The sequence below is a fragment of the Vigna unguiculata genome, chromosome 5 (genome assembly GCF_004118075.2).
Source record: "Vigna unguiculata cultivar IT97K-499-35 chromosome 5, ASM411807v1, whole genome shotgun sequence".
Lineage (NCBI taxonomy): Eukaryota > Viridiplantae > Streptophyta > Magnoliopsida > Fabales > Fabaceae > Vigna > Vigna unguiculata.
Genome location: NC_040283.1, coordinates 6,689,943 through 6,708,039, shown reverse-complemented (window position 1 = coordinate 6,708,039; position 18,097 = coordinate 6,689,943). Strand labels below are relative to the sequence as shown.

The following is an 18,097-nucleotide window of genomic DNA, read 5'->3' as shown; positions in this document are numbered from 1 at the left end:
ATAACCAATTCCCTCTTTATTCAGCACACTCCTTTGGGATCCTAAAACAGCATCTAGGTTGGATCTTCCTAGAGTGAATTTTGATAGTGTTTTCATTAAGTACTCTATCTTCTCTAGCTGTCCTGGACAGTTTCTGCATCTAGACCTGGAGTGGTTTTCAGATTGTTCTAATTTTTCCAAGCAGGTTGTTAGATTCTCATTTTCCTCTTCTAACTGCTTTATTCTACCCTCCAGCCATTTAATCTCTCCTTTACGTCTGCTATTTGACTTTTGTAGTTTTGTGGCTTCCTTATGCAGTTCATTAAAGGCATCAAGCAGCTCATCATAGTCATTTTCATCATGGTCAGATGTGAAATTACTTACACTGTTTTTGGATGATTCTGCTTTAGCCATCAGACACGGATTATTTTCCTCTTCAGTGCTGTCATCAGATTCACTGGATGTGCTGGAATCATTTTCTTCCCAAGCAATGTAGGCTTTCTTTTTCTTCAGGTGCTTCTCTGTCTCATTTTTCTCTTCTAGTTTCTGCTTCATCTTCAGCACAGGGCAATCTGCCTTGATGTGTCCTGTCTTGCCACACTCATAGCAGGTTTGAGTTCCAGATCTGGACTGCTTCTTGTTTCCTGCATGACTGTTATTAGTTTTATTCTTATACTTCAGAAATTTTGAGAACTTTTTCACCATTAAGCTCAAAGCTTCACTATCAGAGTTTCCATCATTGGAGTCATCTGCAGAATCTGCCCTTTTTTGTTTTACTGCAGATTTCACTGCACTCTTCAAGGCTATAGTGTGCCTCTTTTCTCCATCCTCTTCTTCCTTGAGTCTTCCAAGCTCTAATTCATGTTCCCTTAATTTTCCAAAGAGAGTGGCTATGTTCATGCTAGTGAGGTCTCTAGATTCAGAAATTGCTGTCACTTTGGGCTGCCATGTCCTATTTAAACTCTTCAAGATTTTGATATTTAGTTCCTCTTTATCAAAAGTCTTGCCAAGAGCTAGAAGATGATTTACTATGTGTGTAAATCTTTTCTGCACATCACAGATGCTTTCTCCAGTCTTCATTCTGAACATCTCGTACTCTTGAATGAGAGTATTCTTCCTTGCCCTTTTGACTTCATTTGTGCCCTCATGGGTTACTTCCAAGACATCCCACATTTCTTTGGCTGATTCACACACGGATACCCTGTAAAATTCATCCAAAGTTAGTGCAGAAGATATAATATTTTTGGCTCTAACATCATAATGTGCCCTCTTATTTTCATCAGGGGTCCATTGTGAGAATTCTTTAGGAAAAGTCTCTCCATCCACTATCTTAATTGGTTTAAAAGGTCCATTCACCACTGCATCCCATACCCCTTTGTCTACTGATTCAAGAAAGATTTTCATTCGAATTTTCCAGAAGGGATAATTTTCCCCAGCAAACAGAGGGGGCCTATTAATGGATGCCCCTTCAGCAAAGGTTTGAGATGTATTAGACATAACAGGATCTTTCTAATCGATTAGCGTGCGATTAACCAGCTCTGGTGCCAATTGTTAAAAACAGATCTGTCTAATACTCTTAACCACAAAGGGATCTGTGTTGATTAATGAGTTTCTCACTTGTTTAATGTGAATCTTGAAGGAGTCTTTAAGGTTTAAAGCTTAGTTAATCAATCACACAGTTCTGGGTTAATAGATTGTTTTAAAAAAATCAAGAAGAATTAAAAGAGAGAAGAGGAATCAAAACACACAATTTATACTGGTTCGATTCAAGGCGAATCTACATCCAGTCTTCTCCTAAGTGATACACTTAGGAGGATTCCACTAAACACAGAGGTTCCAAGAATTACAAGCACACCTATGTAATTCTAACCCCAAAACCCAAGAACTTGATTCAACAATCAAGAACTTCCCCTAGGAGCAATGCATCCACACAATTGCACCTAGGTCCACACTTCAACCACTGAAGCTACTGTAATCAAAGATACAGAAAACAAAACAAGAAACGAAAACACCTAAATGTGCAGATTTGACTTGATGCTCCTTGAATCAAGCAAGATCCATCATGGTAGAGTCAACCATCAATCATTCTTGGATCTGTGCTTGGGTTACTGCAGAATCTTCTGAAGCTCTTGTGTCTCTCAGATTGCTCTTTTCCAGATGCAGACTGTGTGATCTATCTCAAAAAAATCCTGACCCAAAACAGATTACAAGACAGCTTTTATACAAAGATTTTTGTTGTCACTAATTCAATTAGCTATTTACCTAATCGATTATCGTGAGTATATTTTCACTTAGTACAATACTCACAGCTAATCCATTAGTTAAAGAACTAATCATATACAAAGTTACACAACAAGCCTGAAAAACAAATGATAAAGTGAAGCTAATTTCCTAATGCATAACCTAACTGGACTAAGCTATGTTTTATCCTAGATCAGTAGACATCATCAAAATTGTTCTTCGTTTATGGAAGAAAAGCTCCCCCTGCCAACACAAGACTCAAATCCACAACCATGAAATTCCCCAAATCAATATCAAACCACTTAACCAACTCAGATTTCATGCTAACAATCATAATTCAATTGTCATATTAGGTTAGGCTATATTAAAATAACAATGAATAATACACAAAATGGCATACATAGGAATTGAACCTAAGCCCTCTCACACAAACCAAAGTACTCTCAACCATATGAGCTAGCACTTTGCCACATCATTCTCCTCATAATTTAATGTCATAATTAATTCTCCCACCCGCATTTATTAATTAATTATTTATTTAATTAATTAAATTTCACGGGTCTTACACTAATGAACCTAGCACCCAAAGAACACCATTCCAGTACATCAAGATACATATTCAATCATCTCAATATAACCCAAATGCAATGTTACACCTCCTACACATTAATCATATTTATACACTCACATATGTTCACCAATTAGGACCATACAATACTTAAACAATACAACATTAGTCCCTTATTGGGAACACAAACCAGGAATTAAATAATGCAATTCAACTCATGCAATTTAAAGACTCCAAAACCAGCAACGCCCTAAGACTCATAAGTCGTGCAACTCATACCATCATCCCAGATAGAACCTCCTCTAATCCTTTTATTCATATGACTCAACTAAATCAAGTTTAGTGTTATTCCATGTTCACCAATCACATATTAGAGATGCCACTATATAATTCCGCACATTTTATCATCATACCATTTTCATGATACCAAATGAACCCCAATAGGACCCCAACTCGCTGCCAAACACAGCCAACCAAAAGGTTGTTGGACATTAGTTATCGCTTGGCGATAAGCATGTACCGCCAGGCGGTTCATTAGTTTTTGGGAAAAACCCAAATTTTCCTGCACCTGCGAGAAAAACCTAAAACCCAAAAACTCAAACCAAACCATGCAACTATACCAGAAATTACATTGAATCATGCTTCCAAAATTCATGTATCTTCACTACTCGCATACAAACATAATATCACTATCCTTTGCACAATAAATCATATTCCAAATTCATTCCCAAAGCCCTCATGGAACCCTCATGCATGTGAAATGGTAAAGTCACCAAATACATCAAACAATCACAATTATCACCAATTGATCATGGAAATCACACAACACAATCAAACACATTGAATCCAAAACATCAATTTTGCCCCAACATCCATAAAATTAAGAAAATGAACCACCATGGCTACATCGCGTCGCTTGGTGGTCCACGATTGCCGCCAGGCAATTTTTGGGAAAATCCAGAAAACAGGTTCATCTGGTATGCGTCTCCTAACGGACCAAGAACACCACTAGGCGGTTTCTTCTGTGCGAAAACCCAGAAACTTGATTTTTAATCGCGAAAACAAAAGAGAAAGGTTCATACTAAAAAGAACTATTTAAAGCTAGCCAATATTCGAACTCTCATTCACCCAATTATCAAGCATATGCCCAATCATCAAGCCATTACATGTTTCATAACATTTCATGTATACATACAATTATAATTACCATACCATGTGATCTTGCATACATGCCAAATAAAATAAATAATTAAAACATCAAACTAACCTAAGATTCAAACTCAAGACCTCTCAAAACCATCCAATACACTCAACCACTTAAGCTACCATAACTCCTTATCATAATTCAATGAACTAATTCTTTTAGATGTACCTTCCATCCATAACTATCTATAATTAAATATTTATTCTTTTATTTAATTTTTCAGGGTCTTCCACACTCCACATAAATATTTAAGTTATTATTTTTTTACATTTTTACATAAAAAACCATATTTAAAATTATAATATTTTAAAAATATAAAAAATGTAAATATAAAGTGACACCTGTGACATTAAAAATATTTATCACATTAAATATTCAAAAATTACATGTGTCCCTTTACATATACATTTTAATATTTTTTAAAAAATTATGAGTTTAAATAGGGAATGTTTTATGAAAAAATGTAAAAAAAAAGACTAATTTGCATATTTAGGTGGAGTGATTTGATATATAAATTTTTTGAAAATATTTTAAACGCATATAAGTTGTAATTAAATTCAATTATTAATTTGATCTCAGATTGAAGAGGGATCAAATTGCTTCATTTTAAAAGAAGGAGGACTAAATTGAATAAGATGGTTTATAGAGTGCGAAAGAAAAGGTGTGAGTGAGAAGTTGTTGATAAAAAAAATTAATTAAATACGAATCACAAGAAACTTATTAATTATACCCTGATATTAAATTTCTTGGTTTTTTAGGAATTTTTCAACCATTCAAAGCATATGATTCTTGATGATTATCTCGAGCTGACGGGAGTTCAGCACATAAAACCTGCTATTTCAGAGAATTTCTTTGGTAGTTTCAAGGAATTAGAATTTGATGCGGCATGCAAAAGAGCTATCGTAATTCCATTTCATGTACTCCCTTACTTGAAGAACTTAGAAAAGTTGAATGTGCATAGTTCTGATGCGATAAAGGTAATATTTGACATTGATGAGAGTGAGATCAAGACAGAGGGAATAATCTCTAATTTGAAAAAACTTACTTTAAACAACTTGTCAAATTTGAAATGCGTATGGAAGGAAAATGTGGGAGGAATTGTTAGCTTTCCCAATTTGGAAGAAGTGGTTGTCAATGGTTGTGGAAGCTTGGTAACCCTGTTGTCTTCATCCCTTGCCAAAAGTCTTCAAAAGCTTAAGAAACTTCACATGGAGATGTGTGAAAGTTTGGTAGAAATAGTTGGAGATGAAGATGAAAGGGAACAGGGAAGGACATTAACGTTTGAATTTCCTTGTTTGATCTTAGTAGATCTTTGGAATATGCCACTGTTGAGTTGCTTTTATCCTGGAAAACATTATCTGGAATGCCCCATATTAGAAGCATTATGGGTGGCCTATTGTCCTAAGTTAAAGTTATTCACATCAGATCTTGATGACAGTCATAAAGATGAAGTTACAGAGGCTCCAATTACCCCGCTACAACAACCTTTGTTCTTGCTGGAAAAGGTACAACAAAGCATCAACTATGTGCTTCATTTTCTTTTCATTATATATTCTTCTATAGTTTCGAACTAACTACAAGTACACATTTTCTTTTGAACTTGTTTGATTTCAATTACTAGGTTTCTCCCAAACTGAAACAATTATCAGTGAATGAGAAAAACATGATGTTGTTGAGAGATGGATGTTTGCCACATGACCTTCTTTGCCAGCTAAGTCATCTTTTGTTATGCTTTGAGGATTATGAAATTCAGAATGATACTCTGCCTTTTGATTTGTTTCACATGCTACCCAGTTTAGAATATCTTCGTTTGCAAAAATGTTTTGGTCTAAAGGAGATATTTTCCTCTCAAAAGTTTCAAGTTGAGGACAAAGTACTTGCTGGATTGAAAAAATTATTTTTGGTCGAATTAAGTGAGTTAGAGTCTATAGGTTTAGAGCACACGTGGGCACAACCATACACCAAAAAGCTTGAAATGTTAACTCTTTTCACTTGCCCTCGAGTAGAAAACATAGTTTCTTGTGCAGTGTCATTCATCAATCTTAAAGAGTTGTCTGTGAAGCACTGTGCAAAGATGGAGTATTTATTCACATTCGCAACACTAAAAAGTTTGGTGAAACTTGAGACTCTAAGCATAAAGAAGTGTGAATCAATCAAAGAGATCATAAAAAAGGACGATGAAGATGGTTGTGATGAGATGGTATTTGGACGGCTCAGATCAATTAAGCTGAATTCCTTAACAAAGCTCGTAAGCTTTTATTCAGGGAATGCCACTCTGCAATGCTCATATTTGAAAAACCTGATGATAGTTGAATGTCCCAATATGATAACTTTCTCTCAAGGAGTCGTTAAAGTGTCAATGCTTTTGGAGATTCAACCATCAAAAGATTCTGATTCAACATTTCAAGGCGATCTTAACACAACAATCGAGATATTGTTTCACGAACAGGTATGAATTCATTATCCGAATTTAGTTGTTATTTTTATGACAAAACTGTCGCGTATTTTTTAGAAGCAATAATTGATTTATTATTTTATACCAAGTTTCTATTACAATTATGTAATATCTTACCCTTTCATATCTTTCCAAAAGCAGACATGTCAAACACTTTGGAAAGTAAGGTTGATTACTGATAGAATCAGTATCAGAAATAGAATACCAATAATTCAAGAGTATGTAAAATTACATTAAAAGTGTAATACCAAAATTTAATAATTCTAAAAATTAAAATTAATATATTTAATAAATATTTAATATTCAAAGTATACTTAATCAAATATATCATCACATTTAAGTTTAAGATTTAATAATACATAATAGTATTCTTTAAAACTAATATTTTTTCTAAAAAAATACAAGTTTAAAAAATTATAAGGTTAATTCATTAACAAGTAATCACTAAAAAAACTTACTTTTAGTGTTGGCAAAATAGGGAAACGTAAATAATAATACAGATCTATTCTAAAATTGTAAATGTAAATTTTATATTAACATAACCACGCAAATAAATTTAAAAGATTTAGCTTCGAGATCACTTATAAAGCTGTCAAAATGGGTTGGAACTCGCGAGCCAACCCGACTCATCACGGGTTCGAGTCACAATGAGTCAGGTTGTGTTGAAATTTTTTTACAAATTTCAATACGGGTTGAACCCGTGGTGAGCCGGGTTGGCTCACCAACACATAAATTATTTGTATTTTTTTTTATTTTGGTTTGTATTTAGATTGTATTAAAGTTTATTTAGATTTTAATTAGAATTAGTTTTGACTTAAAATAAAATAAAATAAAATGTATTTTTTTTTAATTAAATGAACCTGTGAGCCAACCCGTTTAACCCGTCAACCCGTAGTGGGTCGGGCCGAATTCGAATTTTTTTGCTAGCTAAAAAGTGAACCGGGTTGGGTTGACTCACTAAATCATCACCCCGTGGTGCATCGAGCTGGATCGAGTCGGGTTACCCATTTTGACAGTTCTACTTTCATATGTTTCGATGTCAAACACATTGGAAGGTTGATTACTTTCGATGTCAAACACATAGGAAGGTTGATTACTGATATAATCAGTATTAGTAATATAATACTAATAATTGAAGAGTATGTAAAATTACATCAAATATATCCATTACACATGATCATGTAATTTAGATTTAGAGATGTCATCCACCTTTTCGAAACTGTTACAACTTCTGTGGACTATATAGTTTTGATGATAATTATACTCTATTCTTAAACCATTGATTTGTAGAATCATAAATCCATCTTTTTACCGTAACACCTCGATAGATAAACTAACAAAATTCTTTATATTATTATAAAAAATTAAACCATACTCCATAATAAATCAAAGTAAGAAAACCATAGTAAAAAATTGTTATAGTATTTTATTGGAGCTTCCGCTCCATCGTAAAATCCAATATAAAATTTTGACTAACACTTGAATTATTCTCCATCATAAAATCTAATATAAAATTTTCACTCACATTTAAATTATTCTTAACAAAATAAAAGATATTAATGGACAAATGTAAGAAATGCGAAAACTACCCCGATGGGTGCACTGAACCCAAACAACACAGCTTTTATTCTTTTATACTTTTCCTTCGTTATTTTCTACCGTCTTCATTCTTATTGGATCTCTTGGCCTTAAACACTACATTTCTTTCGCTTCTAATAAATCTCCATGCATTTTATTATCAAGATCTTCTGGTTTAATTCTCAAAACATTCTATCGTTATTACTCTTCCTCTCCTATTTTAAGATCTGATTAGTTGATTCATCTTTATTAAAAAAAATATATAATTCAGTTATATGATTAAATTTGTTTTAAATTCATGTATTTTTCTCTGAAAACTATCCTAAATATTAATGAGATATAGTATTGTTCTTTTTCAATATTTTTATTCTTTGAATCTCTCTCGATAAAAGAAGGTCTAATTATGTTTTAATTAATAGAAATTTAAGATAAATGTGGCTTTGGACTCTTAAATTTTTTTTTAAAAAAATATTTAATATTTGAAAAAAAAATATATTTTAATTTCAAACACTAAATTTAGTGGACTAAAATGATTTTAACCCTTAAAGTTATTGTTTATCTAGTAAAATCATACTTTTGAAATTTGAAGAATTATACTAGATTTTTATAATTTCAAGAGTACTTTTGTGGAAAAGATTTGCCAAAGACATTTTAGATGGCTAGTTACATATATACGAAACCAAACGTCACACCTAGTAGTGAAAAAAAAAATGAATTGAGTTGAGTTTGCATGGGCTAAGACTGTTATCTGGTCATTCTATGTTTTGAAAACCAAACCATTCGGGACATCACAAGGATTATTGGTTAAATTGTCATAGTTGAACGTGATTGAAATTAGTATTAATAAATAATACAATATGTAATAATATACAAAATAACATTAAGAATATAATATCATAACTTAAAAATAAAAAAAATAAAAAAACTTCAAAATTTGCTTAAAATTCAACTTTTATAACTTCTTTTGCATTTTGGTCATAAAACCTTTAGCATTACTTAAATAAATAACAATCAAGCTGCAGGCTATTACCAAAATGTGACTTAAGTATTCATTCAAATCCAAGTGATCTTAATCAAATATGAAGCATATGAAGCTTGTCGATTATCCTGACATTAAGTTTCTTGTCTTGTAAGGATTTTTTCAACTACTCAAAGCTTAGGATTCTTGATGATTATCTTGGGATGATGGGAGTTCTACACACAAAACCTACTTTATCAGACAATTTTTTTGGCAGTTTTAGGAAGTTGGAATTTGATACAACGTGCAATAGATCCTTCGTAATTCCATATCATGTACTTCCTTACTTGAAGAACTTAAAAGAATTGAATGTGCATAGCTCCGATGCAGTGCAAGTAATATTTGACAGTGATGAGACTGAGGTTGAGACAAAGGGAATAATCTTTGGTTTGGAAAAACTTACTTTAAAACACTTGTCAAATTTAAAATGTGTATGGAAGAAAAAACTCAAAGGAATTGTGAGCTTTTCCAATTTGGAAGAAGTAAATGTTGATGGTTGTGGAAGCCTAGTAACATTGTTCCCTTTATCAATTGCGAAAAATCTTAAGAAGTTGGAGACATTTGATATAGAGGAGTGTGAGAAGATGGAAGAAATAGTTGGAAGGGAAGATGAAATGGAACATGGAACGACAATAACATTTGAATTCCCTTGTCTGTCATATCTAATTCTTGTAAACTTGCCACTGTTGAGTTGTTTTTACTCTGGAAAACATCATCTAGAATGTCCCTTGTTAGATAAGTTATATGTGGGATATTGTCCTAAGCTGAAGCTATTCAGACCAAGCTTTGATGATAGTCATAAAGATGAAGTTATAGAGGCTCCAATTAACCGGCTACAACAACCTTTATTCTCGATTGAAAAGGTAATGAAGCATTAGAATTTAACCCTTTGTGTTTCCTTTTCTTTTCATTAACTAGCTCAACACATTGTCTTACGAATTTGTTTGACTTCAATTGCTAGGTTTCTCCCACACCAGTGGGATTGACACTGAATGAGGAAAACATTAAGCTTATGAGTGATGCACGTTGGCCACAGGACCTTTCTAAATTATTCATTCTTATACTGTCCTTTGAGGATGATAACAATGGGAAAGATAGTTTGCCTTTTGATTTCTTTCACAAGGTACCCAATTTATTCAGTCTTGCAGTACAGAAATGGTTTGGTCTGAAGGAGATATTTCCCTCTCAAAAGCTTCAAGTTCACAACAATGTACTTGCTGGATTGAAACGATTATCTTTGTGGGAATTAAGTGAGTTAGAGTGTATAGGTTTAGAGCACACGTGGGTACAACCATACTCCACAAAGCTTGAATTGTTAAAGCTTTACGAGTGCCCTCTGGTAGAAAGAATAGTTTATGGTGCGGTGTCTTTCATCAATCTTAAAGAGTTATATGTGGAGCGCTGTGAGAAGATGGAATATTTATTCACATTTGCAACACTCAAAAGTTTGGTGAAACTCGAGACTCTATTCATAGAAAATTGTGAATCAATCAAAGAGATCATAAAAAAGGACGATGAAGATGGTTGTGATGAGATGGTATTTGGACGGCTCAGATCAATTAAGCTGAATTCCTTACCAAAGCTAGTAAGCTTTTATTCAGGGAATGCCACTCTGCAATGCTCATATTTGAAAACCCTGATGATAGCTGAATGTCCCAATATGATAACTTTCTCTCAAGGAGTCATTAAAGTGTCAAGGTTTTTGGAGATTCAGACATCAAAAGATTCTGATTCAACATTTCACGGCGATCTTAACACAACGATTCAAAAATTGTTTCACAATCAGGTAAGAATTCACTAATATCCTAAATGCATTGTTTTCTTTTGTATATTTAACTAATAATTTTATATTACAATGATGTTATATATCTTAAGTTTTTTCTTCACCCATGATACTAACATTCAAATTCAATACTTGTTAATATATAAAATCTGTTAGCTTAAAAAAATGAATCTTTTATATAAAGTTTTTCCTATCAACTAACTTTTTTTCATATATTCAGGTAATCCATCTGTCATGATGACAGTAATGAGCGTTTGGAGTTGTTCTTCCTGTAGCATTTGGTAAGTATATATGTATTCCTACATTTCCTGCAAGTCAACCATACTGCAAATTCACTTCCCTTTAAAAATAGTTTTTGATATTTTATTCAGCTTAATTTCCCTTTCTTCATATTTATATAGACTAGAAATTGAAATTAATTAATACTAAATAAAACAGAATAGAAAGATTAGAAATTTAGATTCTCTACTGATTTTTCTGGTACTGTTCTTTACTAAGTATTAAAATTATATTGTGTTGATATTTTAAATATCTTTTTAATATATTTTAAAACGTTAAAATTAATAATAATTAATGTATTATAAAGGTACAGTAGAGGAACAAGATAAAAAAATTCAACAGAAAATCAAAATTCAAAGATTAGTCGCATTCAACAATTCCCAATGTTCAATTGTATTTTCCATAATATCCTGCAAAGATAATAACATATGTTACATTTCCATAACATATTTCAACGTCACCAAATATCTAGGTTATACTAAAAATTTCTTTGTATATATTCTTAAATATAATTCTAAATGCTCCAATTATTGTTATCCACCTATACCTCCAAACAAAATTACCTTTGTCATTGAACTCTCAAGAGTGTTGAAGTGTTCAAAATTGTTCTTTGCTTGGTCATGTTGTGCTGAACACCAACCCATATTACACATATTTCACACTCTTAAAAAATGGGTGATTTACTATTTTCTTCATTTAACCACACACATGATATACGATATACATCGATCATTACCTACTGATCCACCCATTTGTTTCATTTTTTTTTAATTTAGATCTTCTGTTGGATTTTTATATTATCTTTTTAATTTGTCTTATAAAATATGACGAGTGATACTGATTTTGATATATATTAAAAGAGTTATAACATACCAAAATCATTGTACTTCTAATACCTCAAAAAAATTCAATAAATATCAACTCTGCTTCTATTTATTTTACTCTATTCATGAATACCTTTCAATGTTGATTGTAGATTTTTTTCCTTTTCTAGTATAGAGTGTATAAATCCGTATGCAATTACTCATTTATGCATGTAGTGCAAAAAATAAGGCAGTTTCTTGTTCAATGGAATGGTGTGGCACATGAAATAGATGGAAAACTATATTAAGACTTTCATCTTTTACTTTTTGATGTGGTTTAGTGTGGGTCATTGATTTTTTTTAAAAAAATAGTGGTATATTAATCAATGACTCACACTAAATCACGTCAGAGAAATAAAAGTTAAAAAATAAGAGTAATAATATCATTGTCCGAAATAGATTTAGTATACAAAATGAGAAACTAAAGTCTTTGTAGATATAAGATATATCTAAAATAAAGGTGTATACTTTCGTTGTGAATAAACCAAAAAATAATAAATTAAGCCATGCAAAAAATAAAATATATGTCTATATTATTTTAGTTCACATTCATGAATAAGCCTCACATTCATTAATGCTCGCAACATATTTCATTCCTGGGTTAGGATTTCGTACCACAAAACTAGCTATGTCATTGCATGAATTTGATTACTTTATTTGAAACAAATTAGTTAAAGTTGTCCGTCCATATAATTGTGCTTCTATTTTTTTAGGTTAACTGGATTTCTGAAGTGCAATAAGAGGTGGAGAGAACAATGACGATAACTATTATGTATTATGAAGAATTATGAAGAACTAAAGTTTATTTTAAGTGTCTTTTTCTTTTCTTTTTGAGTGGTTCAAATATGAATAAGGTGGACCTACATGGCCTTCTATTGTGTTCAATTAAGTTGTATTGTATGCTATGAGTTACTGAAGTTAAATACTTTGAAGATTGCACTTGGTGACACTGTCATTTCTGCCACCATCCTTTTAAAAGAATGTGTTTGAATTCAGACTTCAAAATTTTATGCTCATCCAACATTTACTGTTTTTGAGTTTATAGTTCTTTATTTTTATTTTTTTTTATCTGAAATTTTGCGACCCTTATTATTTTTCTATCAACCACAAGTATAGTTTACCTATGTTAATTGGTGATGTGTAGAAAAACATATTATGAACTAATTAATATGACATGAAGCACCAGACAAAACCCAATTAATGTTATGGCAAGGTAACAAGTAACTATAGTTGGTGAATTTGATTAAATACTTCAATAAAGATTGGAAGTAGTAGCACTTCTTGCCCTTAAATCATCGACACCAAATTGCAACCAGCTTTTCAAACCAATTATAACTCCAAACAAACCCGCAGATTTGGTTTGATGCGTAGAAAAAGAAAAGAAAAGTGAAAAACAAAATCAACATCTACAGAATTTGAAGATTTTATCCCAAGATTTTAGTATAAATGTATCCATAATTATGTCTTCAAAATATGTTATGTATTACAATCTAAAATGATTACATTTTTTCCAGAAACCAATTATATTTACTTTTTTTATTAATATCTATATTCTTACTTATTATAATAAAATGTTATTAAAATAAAAAGTAAAAAATTTCAGTTTTATGAATACAATTTTTTATTCAAATTTATTGATATTATATAGTTTATGTGGTTTAACAAATGATATTTTATAATAATTTAACAATTATATAAAAGAGGTGATATTTTAACATTTACTAAATAAAAAATATCTAATTAAAAACATGTTTTTTAAAACTCAAAATAGTAAGTTTTAGATACATTAGCTTTGTTTTTTAATTTAAAATTTTAATATATAATGTTCTGTTATTAAATGAAATTGTAAAATGAATGTAATTTTATAATATATTTATCCAAACACGTTTGAATCAGGCCTAGGCCGAATGATGGTGATAGTAAGTAGACACATGGCCAACTCTGTCAACCACCATATGGAAAATGATATGGATACAATAATTGTGTATGACAGCTGTTGCCAAAATACAACTAGTTGTTTTTATATGTATTAAATATAAGATTATAATATTATTTTTGCTTATAATAGGGATTTAGTGATCAATAAAAAGATAAAAAGTGAAAGAGAGAATATATTTTATATGTTTTAAGAAATTTGTAGGATAAGGATTGGGAGAATGAATTTGGGAGAGAGGCAATAAAATCCATCTCTTCATTATAGAGAAGATTTATAGAAATCTACTGACAAAATTACATTATTGCATATTATTTTATTAATTTCTTTATCATTTTTAAGTAATACTCTATTTGTTATTATAGTTTCATACTTTAATGTTTACAGGTTATAAATTAAATTAATGTAGAAATAAAATTTAACTATTTTTCATATATTAATAATAATAATAATAATAATAATCAACATGATAATAATAATAATAATTTATAATAATTAATTTTAATACCTAATAATAATTAACCGTAATAACAATAATAATTTTATTAATATAAGTTATAAAATTTACTAACAATAATAATAATTACAATAATACAAAATTTGATTAATAATAATATCAATGATAATAACAATGATAACATAACATCTGATGTTAATTGTGAAATTAAAATACATGAAAAAGAGTTAAATTAAATTATTATTATTAATATTAAATTACGTGCATAATTATAAAAAATAATATTAAAATTAATAATAATATTATTATTAATATTAATAATGATAATAATTATTATTATAATAATAATAGTAATAACATTTAATTTTATATTAATTTAATTATAAAGATAAAATTGTGATCTAACAATAATATGAAATATGTTTTTTTATGTTACATATCTATTAAATTATTTATAAACTCTCACAAACTTTACTTTCAAATCTTATAGTCCGAAATAATAACTTCACTCTCTTTTTTGGTTTCTCAAATCCATCGTGTCACTCTCTCTATAATTAATTATGATCATTTGTATAATTATTTGAAAATATATGGTTAAATAAAAAAATGTATTACTTTTATTTATCGAGTCATGATATCAAATTAATTTTCTCTAAAGTATGCTCGAAAATACTCTTACACTTATTTTATGAATTAACTCTACTTTTAATTTAAAAATTATAATAAAAATTATATTTTGTTTTCAAATTATATAATAAAGTATTTAGTTATTATATATATATATATATATATATATATATAATAATTAAGATATTATATGTAAAATATTTTTATAAAATATTTTATATATTTAATATGTAGTATATAAAATATAATAAAGTATTTAATTATTATATTCTTTTTAATAAATTATATGTAGACTGTTACTAATAAGATTTTTTTATCGAAAAATATAAATTAAATTAATGAGATAATGGAATTACCTCAATCCATATAAAAATACACAAAGAAAAGAAAACGAAAATATTAACACTTGTATGATCTCTTTTCTCGTACTAATCCTATTTTATATAAATATTACATTCTCATATATCACAAAAGTTAAAAATATTATTTATTCATATATATATATGCAAAGCAATTTCAGACTCTACCATAAAAAATATAAAAGAACAGATTGATAATTCAAAATCTCAAATTCTTTTTGATCTAATATAGTATTGATAGTAATTTCTTACATATATTAATAAGATAACTAAGATTATGATTAAAATAATGAAAGACTTGAAAAATAGTAAATCATGAAATTGTAGTGTTACTTTATATATAATAGATTATTTTTTTGGTGTTACAGTTAATCGTGGACAATAGTTAAAATTTTAGTTATATTAAATTGTAATTAGATATTTGAGTTTTATTTTTACTGAACTCATTTACCTAAGGTGAATAGATGATGCAACAGATAATGCTTAAATAAATAGAATTCTACATGATTTTTATGATATTTTGATTATACTTGATATATGAATCGAAAAAATTATATAAAATTGTATTATCTTATAATTTTAAGAGTTTAATCTTGATTTTGACTTAAATAATAATAAATGAATATTAAGTTATAATATTTCTTTCACATACTATTTTTACATAACGTTAATAAATTACATGGACAAATTGTATAATTTAATTTAAAAGATGAATCAAATATTTTATAATGCTTGAAGAATTAAAAATATATTTAATATTTATTTAATTTATAAATTTATCCGTCGTCAACATTTCTATGCTTGAGAATGTTAACTGCATTAATTATATATTTAAAATGAGAACAATGCATATGATATTAAAACATAAACACATGCAAAATAGCAAAATAAAAAAAATGCAATAAAAATTAAGACAAAGAAATAATGCAGGTCTTGCCTTGCCACCAAGTTGGAACCGTTCTCTCTTTCTCAGAAGCTTCTTTTTTTTATATGTTTTCTTTTGGTTTAAACAAGAGTAGTCTCTTAATGAGTACACTGTATGACGTGCATACACACATTAATTTGTTTTTTATGTATTCTTCTCCTCTCTCTTCTGAATTTCAGAACACAAACACATTATCTCCTTTTCTTTATACTGCATCAGATCCATAACAACACTCCTCAATCCTCCTTTTTCCTCTCAGATTCATCTCAAACTCTATCACCACTCTCATCGTTTCTGCACACACTCACTCACCTTCATAAAACCTACATAACCAACCCCTTGTGTTCTATTCTTAGTGATTTTAGTTTCGTGGTAACCAAAACAAAAGGAAAAAAAAAAAAACACTTCATTCACATACAAAGTTGCAGGATGCTGGTACAGTTTTGTTCATTTTGAAGTTCACATGAGACCTGAAGATGCTATGGATCTCCATGCTTGAATGAAGCAGTGAGGTAATATCTTATCTCTTGTGTTGTTTTTCTTCATCTTATCTCTTGTGTACCAATCTCATTCCATGTTCCTCTTTACTTTTGGTTTAATTAATCGTAAGGTACCCAGTTTGGTACTAGAGTGTCAAATTGGTACCCGCTTTTAAAAAAGTGTCAATTGCATCCCAACTTTTGAAAATTGCTTCAATTAGGTCCCTTTCAGACAGAGTTGACTAACGCCGTTAGTCAGTGTCAATCTGTGGTTTTTTTGATTTTTTTTTAAAAAAATTTTAATTTTTAATTTTTTAATTTTTTTTTTTAATTTTTTTTTAAAAAAAAATTAAAAATGCCACGTGTCAAGTCCCTGTGTGTGCCACGTGGCATTGTCAGTGCCACATGACATTGTCAGTGCCACGTGGCATTGTAATGCCACGTGTCAGTGTCACTATCAGATGCCATTGTGATGATTTCGATTTAGTCCCCATTTATGTTTTTTCGTTTCAATTTAGTACCTACTTATGTGTATTTGATTCAATTTTGACCTAATAATTTTTAATAATTAAAATATTTTTTAATAAAATTAAAAGTAATTAAGTATAAAAGTTTAAAAAAAATTAAGTATTTGATATTTATATTAAAATTTAGTAGTAAAAGTCATTTTAGTACTTATAAATAGCATAACATTCATACAAATAATAAATTTGGTCTGAAATTGAGAGAAACATTATAAATATTAGTACTTAATTTTGTAAAAATATTTATACTTAATTATTTTTAATCTTATAAAAAATGGATTACAAAAATATTTTAATTATTAAAAAAAAATTGGGACAAAATTGAATCAGATACACATACTTAGGTACTAAATTGAAACAAAAAGACATATGTGGGGACCAAATCGAAATCAACATAATGACATCTAATAGTGACACTGACACGTGGCATTACAATGCCACGTGGCACTGACAATGCCATGTGTCACACAAGGGACTTGACACGTGGCATTTTTAATTTTTTTTAAAAAAAATTTAAAAAAAAAATTAAAAATTTAAAAAAAAAAAATTTAAAAAAATCAAAAAAACCACAGATTGACACGTGGCACGTTGACTAATGGCGTTAGTCAACTCTGTCTGAAAGGGACCTAATTGAAGCAATTTTCAAAAGTTGGAATGCAATTGACACTTTTTTAAAAGCGGATACCAATTTGACACTCTAGTACCAAACTGGGTACCTTACGATTAATTAAACCTTTACTTTTCGATTCGCAAATGGGTTCAATCATTACATATCATCAACTACTTCTATTATTTTAAACATCACATCTATGATCATCAACTCTT

At 29.5% G+C, this 18,097-nt stretch overlaps 1 protein-coding gene across 1 annotated transcript in view; it reads left to right on the top strand.

Moving 5' to 3' along the window:
- LOC114183061 overlaps positions 1 to 12,958 on the top strand; it is a 50,010-nt gene extending 37,052 nt beyond the window's left edge. Inside the window, exons 9-14 of the mRNA XM_028069914.1 lie at positions 4,751 to 5,497; positions 5,614 to 6,441; positions 9,160 to 9,906; positions 10,005 to 10,829; positions 11,047 to 11,107; positions 12,682 to 12,958. Of these exons, the coding sequence (XP_027925715.1) occupies positions 4,751 to 5,497; positions 5,614 to 6,441; positions 9,160 to 9,906; positions 10,005 to 10,829; positions 11,047 to 11,064 (3,165 nt within the window). The 3' untranslated portion in view covers positions 11,065 to 11,107; positions 12,682 to 12,958. The remainder of the gene's footprint in view (positions 1 to 4,750; positions 5,498 to 5,613; positions 6,442 to 9,159; positions 9,907 to 10,004; positions 10,830 to 11,046; positions 11,108 to 12,681) is intronic.
- Positions 12,959 to 18,097: the final 5,139 nt, after the last annotated feature.